Here is a 16,001-nt window from a genome sequence, read left to right as displayed (position 1 = left end):
TTACTGCATTTAGACACTCCATGTGTTGTATCAGTTTTTACTTCAATCTGACTTTGTAGAGACATTCTTACTAAACACAAAGTAAATTTCCTCCACTTCTTACCCAAATATACAAATTATGTTGTGCTTTCATCATGACTCACATTAATCTCTTTATGCAAATATTAACAGTGTTGGTGCAACATGATGGGTTCGCTGCACTCATCAGAAACATTTCATTCAGTTTCCTCTCTGATGACCACAGAGGATCCACTGCAGAAATCACCAACACTCAGAGCAAAACGTGGAAACCAAACTGAACCTTCACAGAAGGTAAAACACAAACTTACAGCATCTTCAAAGGCTTCAGAAGTGTTTCATTTATTAAATAAAAATCAGAGCTCATCCACACATGAAATAGGTTTCTGTTTAGTGTTAATAAGAAAAAAATATATATGACATTTTGAAAATTGATCTTCACATTTCTATTTCCAGGTAGTAACAGTACCAGCGACAGCCACAAGGGGCAGACTTCTGCAAAAAAAATATTAAAAGCAAAGAGGAAAAACTGATTTTAAATATGCGATTAGTGTTAATATGTGTTTGATATGTTCTGCTATATTAACGTGTTTCTGTCTTCATATGTTGCGGCTTCCTCCGCCTGAGAGAATCTATCTGAATGTATCTAAACAGCGCCCTCTGGTGGACAGTTTAGTACAAATACAAAATAAATCTGGTGTAAAGTTTGCATGCTAAATAAATATGAAACTGCTTAAGTTATTCACATGAATGTGTTTTAGTAAATGTGTCAATAAAATGAATGATTCTGTACCGGTGTCTGATTAAATAATAAGATAAAGATAATTAAAAACAGAAGCAGATACAAAAAAAAAAGAAACCTCAGAATAAGTGTAATAATGTCTGATGTCACCAAACATATTATTATAATCTAACACAGTTTCATTAAATATGCAGCACAGAGATGATAATCCTACCAGAACGGAGCTGGGAAACTACAAGCTCACATTTTAATCAGATTAGTTTCAATACTAGTTAAAAAATAACTGATTTGTTTTTATCTCTGTGTTTAAACCCGAAAGATAAAGATTACTTTGAAACCTTCCATAACATTTATTTTCTCTAATTAAATCTTTAAAATTTAAGTCTAATGACCTTTTAAAGTTTAAACTGATTATTTCTTCATAACAAAATCAATACTTCAGCTCAAAATGAACCAAATCACAGCTTTTTCCATCAAAATGCACTTAGATCAACACATTATATTCAAAACAAGAGCAATAAGACACAAAATAACACATAAAATCTAGTTTATATTATTAATATCTATATTATGTACTTGAAACAAGGTACAAGAATCTATTTAGATTTTCTCTAATTAGGCCAAATATCAAAACACAAATATAAATACTGTAGGCTGTTTTATAATTGTAATCGTTCTAGTTTATTAAATTTATTGTTAAACTAGAAGATTTATGTGTGTAAAAAACCCAAAATTTATTCATATACTTGTAATGAATATATATCATATTTTAAAATAATTAATATGCTCCCATGCAGATGATGATGTAAACAAATCAGAACTAAAACAGGACCTGAAAATCAACTGGGATGCTAAAAACTAGAACATATGATAAGAAAAACTATGAAACATGATGTTAATAATAATAATTTTAATAAATTATGCTTCTAAATTACCAGTTTTTTTCCTTTCCTGAACAACCAGCTGACATTAAGGAATCACTTTATTTGTTCAAAACACGAGAATAAAACTCAACTATAAATTGTTTATAGTACATATATTTAAATATGTATAGAAATAATATCAACATTATTATTTTCAAGGTGCTAAAGCTGAAAGAACAAAGGTAGAAAGTTAAAACTGTTGCTCTGTCGCCCCCTAGTGGGGGATATTCATGTAAAGCTGGAAAGTTTTGATTTTTTTCCAATTTTATCATCAAAATTTAAGCTTTAAAAAAATCACAAACCTGGAAAATATCTTAGAATAATCCATGAAAATGCATGACTGAGATTAATCTGGATGAATTATGAGTAACAGTTTAATCTGTAGAGGAAAAATCCTGCTGCTTCCTGATTTATAATAAAAACATGAATGTAGTTTAAATGTTTTATTTCTAATCAGTCTTGCAGGTTTTATCTGAGCACAGCAACAGGTCACGAAACGGAGCTGCAGAGGAATCACAGCATCTGGAAACAGAAACCAGCAGCCTTCTGGTTTCCCCTCAACAAACAGAGAAGAAAATAAACTTTTATCTTAGAATATTTGAAGTTTATTCAGAGGCGATGGTCCGTTCTGATGAGGCCATTTTTCATTTCTGTTTGTGCAAAAGAACCGGGTCATTTAAGACTAAAGGAACTGAAACAGAACCACCATGAAGGCCAATCCGAATCTCCAGGTTCTTCCGGTCCTTCAGATCCAACAGGAGTTTCAACAAAGTGCAAATTCCTCTTATTTCATTTTCTTTTTCCAGGATAAAACAGCAGCAGGAACCATCAGAACCACCAGAACCATCAGAACCTTCCGAACCATTAGAACCATCAGAACCACTAGAACCATTAGAACCTTCAGAACCATCAGAACCACCAGAATCTTCATAACCACCTGAACCTTCAGAACCACCAGAACCATTAGAACCTTCAGAACCATCAGAACCACCAGGACCTTCAAAACCATCAGAACCAATAGAACCGTCAGAACCATCAGAACCTTCAGAACCACCAGAACCATTACAACCACCAGAACCATCAGAACCACCAGAACCATCAGAACCATCAGAACCACCAGAACCATCAGAACCGGGCTCCCATTGGTTCCCTCAGCTCTGGTTTAAGTCACGCTGCTTCCGTCTGCGCTGACCTCACACACGTCTTCCTCACACACACCTGGAGCCAATCCCAGCCCTCCGAACATTCCTGACCCGTGATCCGGACCCGGACTCTGGGAGACGACGCCCAGCACGGTGGCAGCGGCCATGGTGTTGCCCTGGTGGCTGCTTCCTGCGGAGGAGCCGCCATGTTGTCCAGCAGCAGCTGCAGAAGCTCCTCCTCCTCTGGCTGCTCCTCCCTGACCTCCGTCAGCAGCAGACAGCAGCAGGTGGGTGGAGCTGTTAAAGTCCGGGCCTTCCTCTCCCCCTCCTCCTCCTCGCCGCCCTCCCTCCCCGCCCCCCGCTGTGTCGGCGCCGCGCCTCTCGCAGTGCGAGCGGTGCCTCATGAAGCTGTCGCGCCACATGAACTTCTTGCCGCAGCCCAGGCAGTCGTAGGGCTTGAGGCCGGTGTGGGTCTTCATGTGCTCCGTCAGGTGGTGCTTCATCTTGAACTTCTTGGCGCAGACGGGGCAGTGGAACGGCCGCAGGTCCAGGTGCATGTTGATGTGCCGGTCCCGCATGCTCTTGTGGGTGAAGGTTTTCCCACAGTGACACATGAACACCTTGGCAGTTCCTCCTGAGCCGCCGCCGCCGCCGGCTCCGCCTGCGAGCCCGCCGCCGTCAGAACCCTCCGGACCCAATCCGGTCTGCAGCGGGACGGCGCCGTGCTCCAGGCCGGGCGTTTTGAAAGAGGCTCCGCCCATCATGCCGGCGGCCACGCCCAGCGGCGGAGCGGCCGGGTCCAGGGCGAGGCCGGACGCCTGGCTGTACAGCAGGATCTGGTTCCCCTGCATGTCCAGAGGGAAGAGCTGCGCCCGGGCCGAGGCCGCGGACTGGACCTGACCCAGCAGGGCCGACACGGCCCGGTTGGCGCTCTGGTTCTGACCCGCAGCGCCGTCATGAAGGTGCTGGGCTAACGTCTGCTCCATCAGGCTGCCCTCAAACTTGAGGTAGTCCTCTGATGACTGGCAGTAATCCAGCTGCAGGAAAAGGTCAGAGGTCAGATCTGTTATTAAATCATAGAACCGATTCTAGAAAAGCATGACCATGGCATGAAGCTGCCACTACCGTGCTTCACCATAGTGATGGAATCCTAAAGCTGTAGTCTGTAACTTTTACAATAAAAGATTTTTTTACTAATGTGTTGAAACTGTCATCAAGTTGTGACTATGTTATATGAGACAGATTAACTCTTCCAGCGCCGACTAGAACCAACCAATCAGAGCCAGGCGGCGGGTCTTAGCGCTGACAATCATCCTCCCTTTGGCGCTGCTAGCATAGTCTAGATGTAAAAATCTTTTTTAAAATAAAAGTAAAATATTACAGCTTTAAGTTCCACAGAATATTTAACTAAATTCACAGTTTTGAATATCTTACACAAACTAAAATAAAAAATCTGGTGTTCAGTTTGTAAGTAGAAAGACAGAGGGTGTCTGTTTACTTTAGGGGTGGCATAATAAAGGGGGCTGGGTAAAAAGGAATGCCACACTTTTCAGATAATTTATTGTAAAAACAAAATTACAATCATTTATTTTTATTTTTATTTTTTCCTTTTATAAAATCCTAATCCTGTTTGTAATTTGCCTCGTTAAAGAAAACGTTGTGAATAGTTTCAGATTAAAGGAACCGGGTTCTGGTACCGGCCGACCTGTGAGTCCATGTCGCTCTCCGCTCGGCCCGCCAGCTCCGCCGAAAGGCTCCTGATGTTGGAGATGTTGAAGTTCCCTCTGTCCCGTTCCCTGACCAGCTCCATCTCCCTCTCGTCTTCGTCCTCCTCGTCCTCGCCGCCCTCCTCTCCGGACACGACGATCAGGTCGTCGTCCTCTGTCCGCTCCGTCTTCACCACCACCCACTGCTTGCGCGGCATGATGCTGGGCTGGCTATAGGTGGGACGCTTCTGCAGCGCCGCCTCAGAGTTCTCCCCGTCCTGCAGAGGACCGGGATGTAAAACACGATATTTATTACTAAAGATTATTTTAGGAACCGATTATTCTGATGATTAGAGGGACAAAATAAATTGCCACATTCTGCAAATGCTTTTTCAGAATGTGGCAATTTGTTTATTCTTTCAAAAACATTGAAAGAATAAACCAATAATTCCTTTTTTAAATAAGAAAAATGAACATTTTGTAGCCTAAAATGCAATAACAGCATTCTTTTAGTGTTTTTTGTATATTTCTTAATTACTGCCCTGATTAGTTAATAATTATTTCATTAATCATAATTCCAGCATCTGACCTGATAGGAGGAAACGCCGAAGCTGTCGCTGACTCCGACCTCCTGCTCCAGCACTGAGCTGACTTTCTTCCTCCTGCCGCTGCCTCCTCCTCTTCCTCTCTTCCTGTGGTGGTACATGGCCTCCTCCTCCTCTTCCTCGCCCTCCTCCTCCTCTATGAGCAGGGCCTCCTCTCCCCCTGATGGGGTGCAGTAGCTGGGGGTGTTACTGGCCCTGCCTCCGTCCAGAGAGGCCCCCCCGGCCGCTGCGCCTCCCCCCAGGAAGCTGCTCCCGTCTCGGGGGCTGAAGTAGTTGGTGCTGCTGGGCGACTGGCTCTCGCTCACCGAGGGCCGGCTGGAGGGTTGGGGGACCCTCTGGGGGTCGTTGGGCTCTCCAACCGGGACACCACCTGTGCTCCCAGTCGCACCAGTTTCAGTGTTGCTGCTGCTGCAGCCGGGATTGGCCGAACTTCCTCCTCCACCTGCTGCGTCCTGCGCTCCTCCTGCTCCTCCTGCTCCTCCTGCCGCTGCGGCGCGGCCCTCCTTCAGCAGCTCGGTGCATTTGTCCACGATGTGCCACATCTGCAGCACGCTGCCCACCGTGAGGTAGTTAACGATGTCGTCACGCAGCATCCGGAGCTGGCCGGTGTAGGCGCAGCTCAGGACGCTCTCGAACGCCAGCGGGTCCATCACCGCGGGGATGGAGACCGTCGACATGTTCTTCAGCAGCACCTGGAAAAGGTCAAAAGGTCAGAGTTAAGCTGCTTCAAGATCGGAGGGGGCATTTATTATGAAAACATTTAGATTTATCACTGATTCACAATAAATTCCAACTATTGTTTAAAATTTCCCAAAATCACTTTACCTGACGCCACATATGGAAGGTTCTGTGTTTTTATCTGCTCCAAATTTGTAAAGCATTTATAAGACAAAGATTGTCGATAAAAGCTTTTTTTTTTTAAATAGCAAATGGAGATTTCTCATTTAAAGGTTTTTGTATCATTTATTGTGATAAATGTCTGATTTTTATAACATTTTGATACGTCGTCATGATAAATTATGATGTGTCAAAACCACTTTGCTTAAAGCCTGATGTTAGACACTGTATTGTTATCACCACTAGGGGGCGCCAACTTTGTGAAACATTTATAGGAAAGTGAAAGCTCGTAAATAAAAACATCTTAAGAACAGCAAAAAAGGATTTTCCATTTTAAAGGTTGTAAATACAGTTAAAAAGTCTTAATATGTCTAAATCTTAATATGTCTAAATCTTAATATGTCTAAATCTTAATATGTCGTCACTGAGCTAAAACACGGCAGTGGCAGTTAAAGATGGACATTTATCATTTATCATAATAAATTTGTCATAAGATTTTCATTTTTCTTTGTCACAATAAATTCATGGTGTTTAAAATCCGGATTGTAAGTTTATTACTTTTCTCCAGTGTTTGTTGAATAAAGTTGTTTCAATACATTTGAAAATATGATTAAAATGATTTAAAATTATTAAAATGATTAAAATCATGTACGATTAAATGAAGTTGCTTTGTGCATATTAATGTGACTAGTGTAACTTGTAATTGTGAGGCTATGATTGCTATTCCATGCAGCCACAACTGTAGTTACATAAAACAAGAAATTAAAAGTTATTGAAATTTGTTTTATCACAATATTGTCATAAAATATTGTGATAACAAATTAAGTCCATATCTTCCACTCTTACTTCAACAATATTCATTTTAAGTAAATATGATTGAAAAATAAGACAGTTTATGATTTATTATCACCACAAGAATGAAAACATGACATAATTTATTCATAATTCATAGAAAAGCAAACATTTAGCTTATTTTCTAGCATTCAAATCTTCATATAAAGACTTGTAATTAATTATTTGATTGTCTCAGAACCATTTGGGTCAAACTCGCCCACCTGATCGTGGAAGTATGGCGAGGACGCGGCCAGGACGCAGCGGTGCGCCTTGAAGACGTGTCCCTGAACGTGGATGGACAGATCGCACAGACTGCCGTCCTCTCTCTGCCGGTTCAGGCTGTCCAGCACCGAGGTCTGAGCGCCGGGGAAGCTGACCTCCACCGCCGACCCGCCTGAGCCGCTGCTGCTCCCCACCTTCATGGGAACCGACTGCATCTGCCGGAGGAAAACTGTCAGAACACAGGAGTCTGAAACCATCAAGACTCTTTGTTGAAGATTTTATGTCAGTGTTAATGATTTTATTTTCACTTCCCCTGATCTCTCATTGGGCGTACCACAAGGCTTAATTCTGATACCTGTTTTTTTTTTACTACTCTGTTTTTTCCCCTGCGTTTGCATCTCAATCTCATCACAAGGGATCCTGAGCTTTGTCCTCATTCGAAACGCAGGCTACACTTTGCAGTGGTCACGACTCCATCACAGAGACACACACTCACCTTTAAGACTCATTTTAAGAAACCAGTTAACCAAACAGACGTGTTTTGGACAGCAGAGGAAGGGAGAGTACCTGGAGAGAACCTATGCATGCACCAAGAGACCATGCAATCTTTATGCAGAATTTGTGTTCAGTTACAGTCCCATCCATATTCAGCTACTGGTCTCTCTAACTAGAAATTTAAATGTCAAAACAAACAATTACTGCTTTGAAGCAAAAGTACAGTTTACTTCAGTTCAGCTGAGGAAAAGAAACATTTTTCCTTTACATGCAGACCAGTGCATGCATTCTCAGTTTACATAAATGAACCAAAATATACATAATCAAAGTGATATTTGCATGCAAACAGCTCTTTAATATTAAATATCATCAACATTTCACTAAAATATTCTGCAGATGATCACTCATCAACAATCAAGTGTTTCCATGTCCTGCAGTCAAATATGTTCATTTCTATTGCATGTCATGCGTCACCCATCAGACACAAAGCAGCAGATCATATTTACTGTCACCCAGCACAGTGCAGTTCTAGTTTAACAGGTTGACTTTTCAGAAAGCTGCACATCCCTGCAGGTTCTCCACTCATAATAACACTTTACTGCAGAGTGCATGAGAAAACCAGCCTAAACCCGGAGTCAGGTGACACTAACAGAGCTGCGCATCCCACACTGAGCTGTTATCATGTCCTGAGTGAGACTGTCAGCTCCAGTCTGACAGGCATCTGTGAAACATCTGGAACAGCGTCAGACTCCATCACTACAGCTGTGAGGTTAGCCTGCTAGCCGCAGTTAGCTCACCAGGCTGAGGCAACGGCAGCAGGTTCGGCTCACCGTTTCAGTCCCTGCTGCCCTCAGAGGTCCGGCGTGTGGGGGAGCCGAGGGCAGGAACCGCTGCCAGGTCACCCAGAACCAGAACTTCCTGGCGCATTTTCACCGAACCGGCCGCGCGTCGGATCCCTGCGGCTGCAGACAGACTCTGCGCCTTTAAGGCCGTTCCAGACAGGCGGGCCAGACTTTGGCCGACAGAAAATCCCGTTTTTAAAGCAAAGCTTTAATAAATGTATATCTTATATTTCATCAAAATTTGGCTCCAGTTCAAACCACAACTGAGCAAAATCCTTTTGTTATACAGCAGTTATTATACAACTTCTGACTTATTTTGAATGTTTTAATCTTAAAATAAATGAAAGTATTACTCAAAACCAGTCAAAGTTCCTCAAAACCAGGAATATGTTTAATATGATCAAATTTTTGGATCCACATAAGAGTCAGAGAATTTGAGACAAAAACAAAACAAATGATATTCTTGTGACAACAATTAAACATATTGTAAATAGAAAAACAAAGTAATAGAAAAAGTCTAGAACAGTTAAATCTAATTGAGTTATAAATATCTATCACTGCTGCAAGCAAACACTATTAGTTGTAGAAGTTGAATTACAAGAATAAAGACATCAATACATTTACTTGCAGTTGTTCTTCATTTATTCATACTATAAAAAAAAAAGATCAGAAATAACTAAATAAATTGGACCTTTTTCCTAAAAACAACAGTGATGGATATTTAATGTCTGAGTCAAAACGTAAGAGGTTAAAAACAGACAAATATGTACATATGTCCCAATTAACACAGACTGGTGAGAAAAAGCCCGTTAAAAACCTGTTAGTGATTAGCAAGAGGCCCTGAGAAATTACCAAAGCTTTCATTTCTTATGAATCTGGCAGCAGATGAAGCTCCAAACTGAGTACAAACACATTACAGATTGATTATAGTAATAAAGTAGGAAAAAAAGACATTTTTATGTAAAAACTTGGATCTACTTCTTGTTGGAACTGGCTGTGCCGATGACGCAATCGTTCACCTGGAAAAACAGCAAAACAAAAATTAAATACGACTTTTTATGGTAGAACTGAACTATTTATACAGCAACTCATCAGGTGGTAAACATGAATGATTCATCCAACTATGAATCACAGAATAAATAAAATCAGCCATGTTTCAACAAACTGACTAAACAATGATTTAGTGAAATTCAGCCTCTGTGGATTAGAAAAATGGAAAATAATTCAGACCAAACTCTGACTGACCTTGCTGGCAAACCTCAGAGAGTTGAGTGTTTCTCCAAAGCTGTCCGACTCTGGAGAAATGTTGACGAACATCAACCTGGAGTCCAAACGATAGAAACGATCAGAACCCTGCTTTAAAGGTCACATCGACACGGCTGCTGCTTCTTCAGATAAGTTGATTAAAAGATTTCAAATGAAGCATGTTTTAAACAGATGGGTGAGTTTTGCAGGGTAGATGAGGAAGATCTCACGTTTTGCTGTTTCCTCCGAGGCAGTTCTGCAGCAGGTAGGTCAGCTTGGAGTTCCTGTACGGGATGTGACTCTCCTGAAACAGTTTTTTTGGTTTTAGAAGCAGAATGAAATGAAAACTGGCTCATATTGTGAATAAATTACTTCGGGTCTCAGACACCTTGTTGGCCAGAGAAGTGATGACGATGCCCAGGTTGGACAGGGAGCTGTTGATGGACGTCATCTCCTTGAAGCGCTCTCCCTGAGACTGACTCTTCACCATCCGCTCGCTGCCGGCCAAATCCACCAGGCAAAGAGTGGCTGTAACAGTGGAAACCAGGATCAGTCAGGGAACTATGCAGTTCATAACACCTGGACAGGTGCAGCAACTTTATTCTGGATTTATAATCTCTGTTTTTGTAAAGTTTTGATTTGTCAATATCAACATTCTGCTTGAGGAATAACACAGAAACTTATGATAACATTACAGTACAACTTTTTATGGTATTTATGTCAGGAACAGAAATCACAAAGGAAAGAAAAGCTTGAAGTTAAATTTAACCAGCTTTAATAATCATTTAGTATTATTATTTGGTAACATTTATGTATGATGCATTCATTGACAGGGAAGAGATTAAATCAGAGTATTTCATGTCTAATCAAACTGAAATGTCAGCCCACTCCAGTGTCTGAAAATCTACAGTTCTGCTTGAAATGATCAGAAAGAGCAGATTGTTCCCACCAATCAAAAGTAATATTTAAAGTATAAAAGGTGAAGCCAACTCCATCATCTGGAGATAAAAACACTCACACTTGCACTTGATGTCCCTGCCAGGGTTCACTCCCTCGATCTGCAGCTGGAACACAGAGTGTGAGCGGGAGGAGCGATCGTTCTGCGCCGTCTGGGCCGTGGAGCGGTTCTCTTTGGCCAAAGCGATCAAACCAAGAACCTGACGGAAAAAGCAGAAGGTTTTCTGTAAGTCTTGACATTTTGGTGTGTGACGGTGTTGCAGAACCGGACGGAGCCGTGCCTGGTCCTCGGTGTAGACCTTCTGGTAGGTCAGGTTGGTGACGGCCACGTCGTTGCTGGCCGTCTTTCGGATCTCATGTTCGGGCCTCTTGCTGGCCTTGCCGGTGTACAGGAGGTCCCGCAGGGTCTCGTTGTAGATTTCAACAAAACTCGCAGTGAAGGTGAACTGAGAACGAAACGGATTAAAAGTTAGAGAGCAGGAAGTTTTCATTAGGCATAAAAACACAAACAGGTTTCAACACTAATTTCAGAAACAATAAAAAGAGAAAAGTGATTTGACATTTCTGATACGGATGCAAGTTATTGATTAATGAGTTAATCTTAAGCAGATTGATTGAAATTGTGGTTTCTTGAGAAGTTATCATTCTCTGTTCGAGGTCAAAGGGAATCAATAACATGGTGGGTAAAAGGTGAACAATAACAGTATTTGTTGTTAATCTGTTGCTAAGAGATGAGTAACCAAGAACCACAAAGTAAACAACAAAGACAATGCATTAACAGGCAGTACCTTTTCCCTTGATATTTCCCTAAAATAAGCTTTTTAGCTACTTGTTTAAGAATAAAAAAAAGAGCTATAAGAGCACTGTAGCTTACTTTAGCATTGATGCTAATTTTTAGCATCAGAACATTGGGTTCCAACTGACCGGTTCACTTTGGCAGGCCCCGTTTAAATTTCTTTGGAAATTTTCTAGTTGCTTGATTATTACACAAAAACCCCAGGATTAGCAAATTTATTCATTTCTGTATCAACTGGCTGTTGCTGGGACCAGTGGCGCCCTCTGCAGGATGGTGGCCAAACTACAGCAGTAAAAGAAGCTCCAACCTCCCAGCCTTGAGAGCGCAGCTTGTCCCCGGCTCTGAAGATCTGCTGCACGGCTCTGGGAATGACGCCCCTCGTGTCGTCCACTTCCTCTCCCTCCATGGTGTAGGTTTTCCCACTTCCTGTCTGACCGTAGGCGAAGCAGCAGACGTTGTACCCATCCAGAGCCGACTGCACCAGCAGGGAGATCTCATCAAAGATCTGAAAACAAAACCTTCCCATGAGGCCTTTGCTCTGCAGCGCTCAGATCACAGCGGCTGCTGTTAACGAGGAGCTGATGTCTTCCTCATGTTTCTCACCTCCTGCTGTGAAGCCAGAGGCCCGAACACCCGGTCGAAGCTGAAGTGATAATTCTTCTGTGTCTCGCCCGTTTTACCAGTATGAGACTAAAGGGCAGAAAGAAAAAAAAACGTTCTGTTTAAATAGTCTGATATTTTTTGCTGGTATGGCGATAAGCAGCAATATTCCCACCTCCTCAGTTTTGGCCAGCATGATAGACTTGTTGTCGCTGGCTGCCAGCTGGATGTGTTTACTCAGCCCTCCGTCTTCCAGAGGACGAACTCTACAAAACACCCTGATGTTACCCTGAAACATGAAACGATTCTCTTGTCAGCTTCATTCAACGTTAGACATTCAATTAACCGGAGCAAACGGCTCAACTTGGTTTGATAAAACAGATTTGACCCAGATGTTTTGGGCCTTTAAGGGTGAACAGCGACCCACCTTCAGCTCCTGGATGGTGTTGTGGAGCCGGCGGCGCTCCATCTCCCCGGCGTGAAGCTCCTCTCTCTGCTCCGCCAACGTTTCCTTCAGGGAGCCGAGTTCTTCTTCTCGGTCTCTCAGGGTGGCCTGCAGTCGGCTCAGCGTTGATTCCTGCACAGACATCTTCATCTGCAGAGGAAACCAAACACAAAGAATAGGCATGTGGCAATAAACTTCACTGGATGATAAACTGTCTCAAAATTATTGCAATAAAAATAATATTGTCAATTTGAGACCATTTTCAAGTGTTGTAATGGAAAAGACATGATAAAACTGTTGCATTCTTCAAACCTGTAAAATGTTTTAATTTCTAAAGAACATTTAACAATGGAACTGCAAAATGTTATATAACCAAAATTAATTAAAATACAATAATAAAAATTAGTTATGAAATCTGTAACCAAACTTGCTTTTCATAAAATATTCAGCTTTCACTGGAAAAACAAGCAAAAGTGCCAAAAACATATCAAAGGGTAGCATGTCCAACAACAGCTGTCCACATTAAAATGATCAATCTAATTTTGATCTATTACACGATTGAGACACGCTTAAACAAAGAAAATGTAATTTTAATTATATTTTCAAAGTACCCATTATAAACAAAAATCATATCTTCTCAGTTCTCTAAAACTTAGACCCTCTAAACCAGGTGTGGTTGTTATAGTAAGGTATTTTTCAGGTGTTTGGACCGATCCAGAACCAGGATTCTGCTGTACCTTCAGAGTCTGCAGCTCCGTCTCCTGGCTGTCCCGCAGCGTCTCCATGACCTTATATTTCTGCTCCAAATTGGAGAGTTCCTTCTGGAGGACGATCTTCTCTCTCTGCACGTCTTCAAGCTGATTCTGAACTCCAGACAACATCTGCAGCTCCGCCTCATACTCACTAAACCAGCAAGAAATCCACTGTTAGCATCACATCATATAAAAATAAAAAAATCTACACTGAACCCATTTCCTACTAAACAATTTGCTCTTACCTGATTTTTCTCTTCTGTCCCATGACTTCTTGCTCCAGCTCAGACACTTTGGTTTGACCTTGAGCCACGGAGTCCTTCAGCGCCTCGTTCTCCTCGTTTACAGACCTGTACTTGGTCTGGTAGTTGCGGATTTTACCCTCCATGTCATTGACTTTACCTTTCAGGTCCCATGGCTTGCGGCGGGTGGCTCCTGTCACACCTGTACAAGAATTTCATAGGTTTTTCAAACTTTTTCAGACAAAATTAAATTGAATTTATTGAATTTAGCAGCTTCAGCCTTACATTTATAAATTCAATTAATCAATGAAACATAAAAAAGATGGTTTTGATTCTTAAAGTCATCTGAACAAGATGAGAGACTCATTTTCTTCAAACATATGTATATGCATAAAGATGTTTCAGTTTTTTTCTATTGCATGTACAATAAAATAACTTCGATAATCCAGAATCAGCATCTCCAAACAGAACATCAAAGTTCTGTAATGGCAAATATTTTGAATATAGCTAATATACTGATGAATCTAAAGATGTTTTCCAGAGTTTTCACTGTTAAAGTGGACGACAGTCAACAGTTTCTTACCAGGTTTTGCTCCTGCAGGTTGTTTAATGCTGGCAGCTTTGGGAGCAGCAGAAGCTGCAACCGGCCTCACGAACCCTGACAGAACAGAACCATAACATTATATCTCCATCAGAACCACCGTCTGCTAAAACACCGGGTCATTGTGCAGAGATAACAGGACATCTGACCTCTGGAAGGGCCAGCAGCCACAGTGGCAGCTCCTGCACCTCGAAGTGGTCTATCTGTTGATAAATACCAGACAATTAAAACAAGACAACATGATCTGTTCACTGCTGTTGGTAGTGGTTATGTTCAGTAACGTACAGGGCGGCACTCTGGCTGCAGCTGCAGCAGCAGCGGGCCGCTTGTCTCCTATGATGGTTGCAGCTGCCCGAGGTTTGCAGGGCTCCTGGTCTTTACGCATTCTCTTCTGCAAAAACACAAGACGACACAAAGAACCATCACTGACACATATTCTGGTTTATAATCAAACTGCATACAAACTTATGCATGAAAATGGAAACACTGCAAAAGTATTTTTTCTACAGCTTCGGACAGACTCAAACTGAGATGTAGGAAATGTTTTTATTACGAACCTGAAGAGGAGCCATGTCCATGGAGTTCTCAGAGCTGCTGCTGGCAAGAACCCTCTTCGATGACATTACTGGCAGTCGGGACATAATCTGCTGACGACAGAAAAATCACAAAAGAGAAAAGAAAGGTTACAACCCAGCAGGAGTCTACTGCTGGTTAGCTGGCAGGAGAAAGGCGACTAAAATCTTACAAGAAGATACAAAAAACAAGAGTAGTGAAGCTGAAGGAGAGGCATCAACACAGGCTACCTGATGCGATAATCCAATTAATTTACAATATTAACTTCTTATTATTCTGTTAATCTCTGAAAACTTTAACATTTGTTTATTTATTTCTTTTATAGTTTAAAATAAACGTGACACTTGTTGAATGGATTAAAGTTTTGAATATAAGGAAATGTTGCACAGTATCAAAAAGAAAATCTGCCAAACAAGTACTGCTTTTATATTTATTAAAAACCAAGTATTAGTAAATAAATAGTCAAAAATATAACTTTAATCATCTAAATATTAAATATTTAGCACAGGTAGAATTTAAATATAAGTATTTATTAGATCTGGGGTCATAAATCTTATTTTTTTACATTCTTGTCAATCCAAACAAGTTTCTAGAGTTTCTGACCTGGAACCCAACTCATTATTTATGCATAAAGTCTTTTAACTATTAAACGTATAATAAAAGCACTAAAAGTATAAATATTAGTGATAATAGAGAATTTAAAATTAATGCATCGATGTTTGACACAGATGTTCAACTCATTGAAAATATAGAGACTCAAAACGTAACCAGAGGTCTGCAACGCTACATTAGCATAAACAAAACGAGAAAATCAGGCTGAATGGGAGGAAACGTGTCCATGGAAGGAGAGTTTTCAGGGCGTGTTGCTAACAGGAGGCAGAACAAGTTTTCCCTTGAACATGGGTAAACTCGCAGAAAAATAATTTAAATGTAGTCCAAACGGATTATCCCGATTAATCCATCAATAACCAACGTCCGCGTTGCTACTTGACATGAGCTTTCTTTAGCTAAACTCAACACTAAACTAACTTATGAAAGTACGGTACACAGTACCCGTTTAAGCGTGACTTCTAAACCACTATTAAACGGTTAAGATAGTCAAAAACGATCTATTAACAACAAAGTACCTGAAAACAAATCTGTATCTTCGCTCAGACTCCCTTTCGATCCGCTGTTTCCGTCCGTTTGAATTTGAAATGCAACTGTTTTGGTGAGCGCTTCCGATTCTCCGCCGTGATTGGCTGACACAGCGTAAACTCCGCCTCCTCTTATGTGTGCGTTTGGTATGTCGAACTGCATGTCCCGACAGGGCGGGACACACACCGTTTGTACAATAAACTCCGTGCAAAAGGCAAAACATTTGTTAAAAGTTGGTAACTCCATTACCAACTTTTAACATTGCATTTATTATAAAATATTCCCTA

The 16,001-nt window shown here is 41.3% G+C and overlaps 3 protein-coding genes across 5 annotated transcripts in view; 1 reads left to right on the top strand and 2 right to left on the bottom strand.

The window, feature by feature from the left end:
- The window catches only part of LOC129375864 (tripartite motif-containing protein 16-like), a 198,407-nt gene that overhangs the window by 158,508 nt on the left and 23,898 nt on the right, over positions 1-16,001 (top strand). The window lies entirely within an intron of this gene.
- Positions 1,388-8,479, bottom strand: zbtb22b (zinc finger and BTB domain containing 22b). 2 transcript variants are annotated; one of them, XM_055055217.1, is made up of 5 exons: positions 8,355-8,479; positions 7,029-7,244; positions 5,121-5,828; positions 4,531-4,809; positions 1,388-3,862 (listed from the first exon to the last, which is right to left on the bottom strand). In XM_055055217.1, the coding sequence occupies exons 2-5, from the start codon at positions 7,242-7,244 to the stop codon at positions 2,846-2,848; spliced, it is 2,220 nt and encodes a 739-aa protein (XP_054911192.1). In that variant the 5' UTR covers positions 8,355-8,479; the 3' UTR covers positions 1,388-2,845. The 2 variants fall into 2 exon arrangements, with proteins under 2 accessions (XP_054911192.1, XP_054911193.1); XM_055055218.1 differs by having other exon boundaries at positions 7,029-7,238.
- Positions 9,087-15,784, bottom strand: kifc1 (kinesin family member C1). 2 transcript variants are annotated; one of them, XM_055055223.1, is made up of 17 exons: positions 15,705-15,784; positions 14,562-14,651; positions 14,290-14,395; positions 14,154-14,207; positions 13,987-14,061; positions 13,407-13,605; positions 13,147-13,312; positions 12,392-12,559; positions 12,140-12,253; positions 11,968-12,054; positions 11,672-11,869; positions 10,850-11,014; positions 10,630-10,768; positions 10,000-10,139; positions 9,842-9,915; positions 9,612-9,687; positions 9,087-9,385 (listed from the first exon to the last, which is right to left on the bottom strand). In XM_055055223.1, the coding sequence occupies exons 2-17, from the start codon at positions 14,643-14,645 to the stop codon at positions 9,341-9,343; spliced, it is 1,890 nt and encodes a 629-aa protein (XP_054911198.1). In that variant the 5' UTR covers positions 14,646-14,651; positions 15,705-15,784; the 3' UTR covers positions 9,087-9,340. The 2 variants fall into 2 exon arrangements, with proteins under 2 accessions (XP_054911198.1, XP_054911197.1); XM_055055222.1 differs by having other exon boundaries at positions 14,562-14,648; positions 15,705-15,775.

The sequence above is a fragment of the Poeciliopsis prolifica genome, unplaced genomic scaffold, assembly GCF_027474105.1.
Source record: "Poeciliopsis prolifica strain line A6 unplaced genomic scaffold, Auburn_PproV2 SCAFFOLD041, whole genome shotgun sequence".
In the NCBI taxonomy this organism is placed as follows: Eukaryota; Metazoa; Chordata; class Actinopteri; order Cyprinodontiformes; family Poeciliidae; genus Poeciliopsis; species Poeciliopsis prolifica.
The sequence above is the reverse complement of the archived record's forward strand: the minus strand, read 5'-3'. Positions and strand labels throughout refer to the sequence as shown.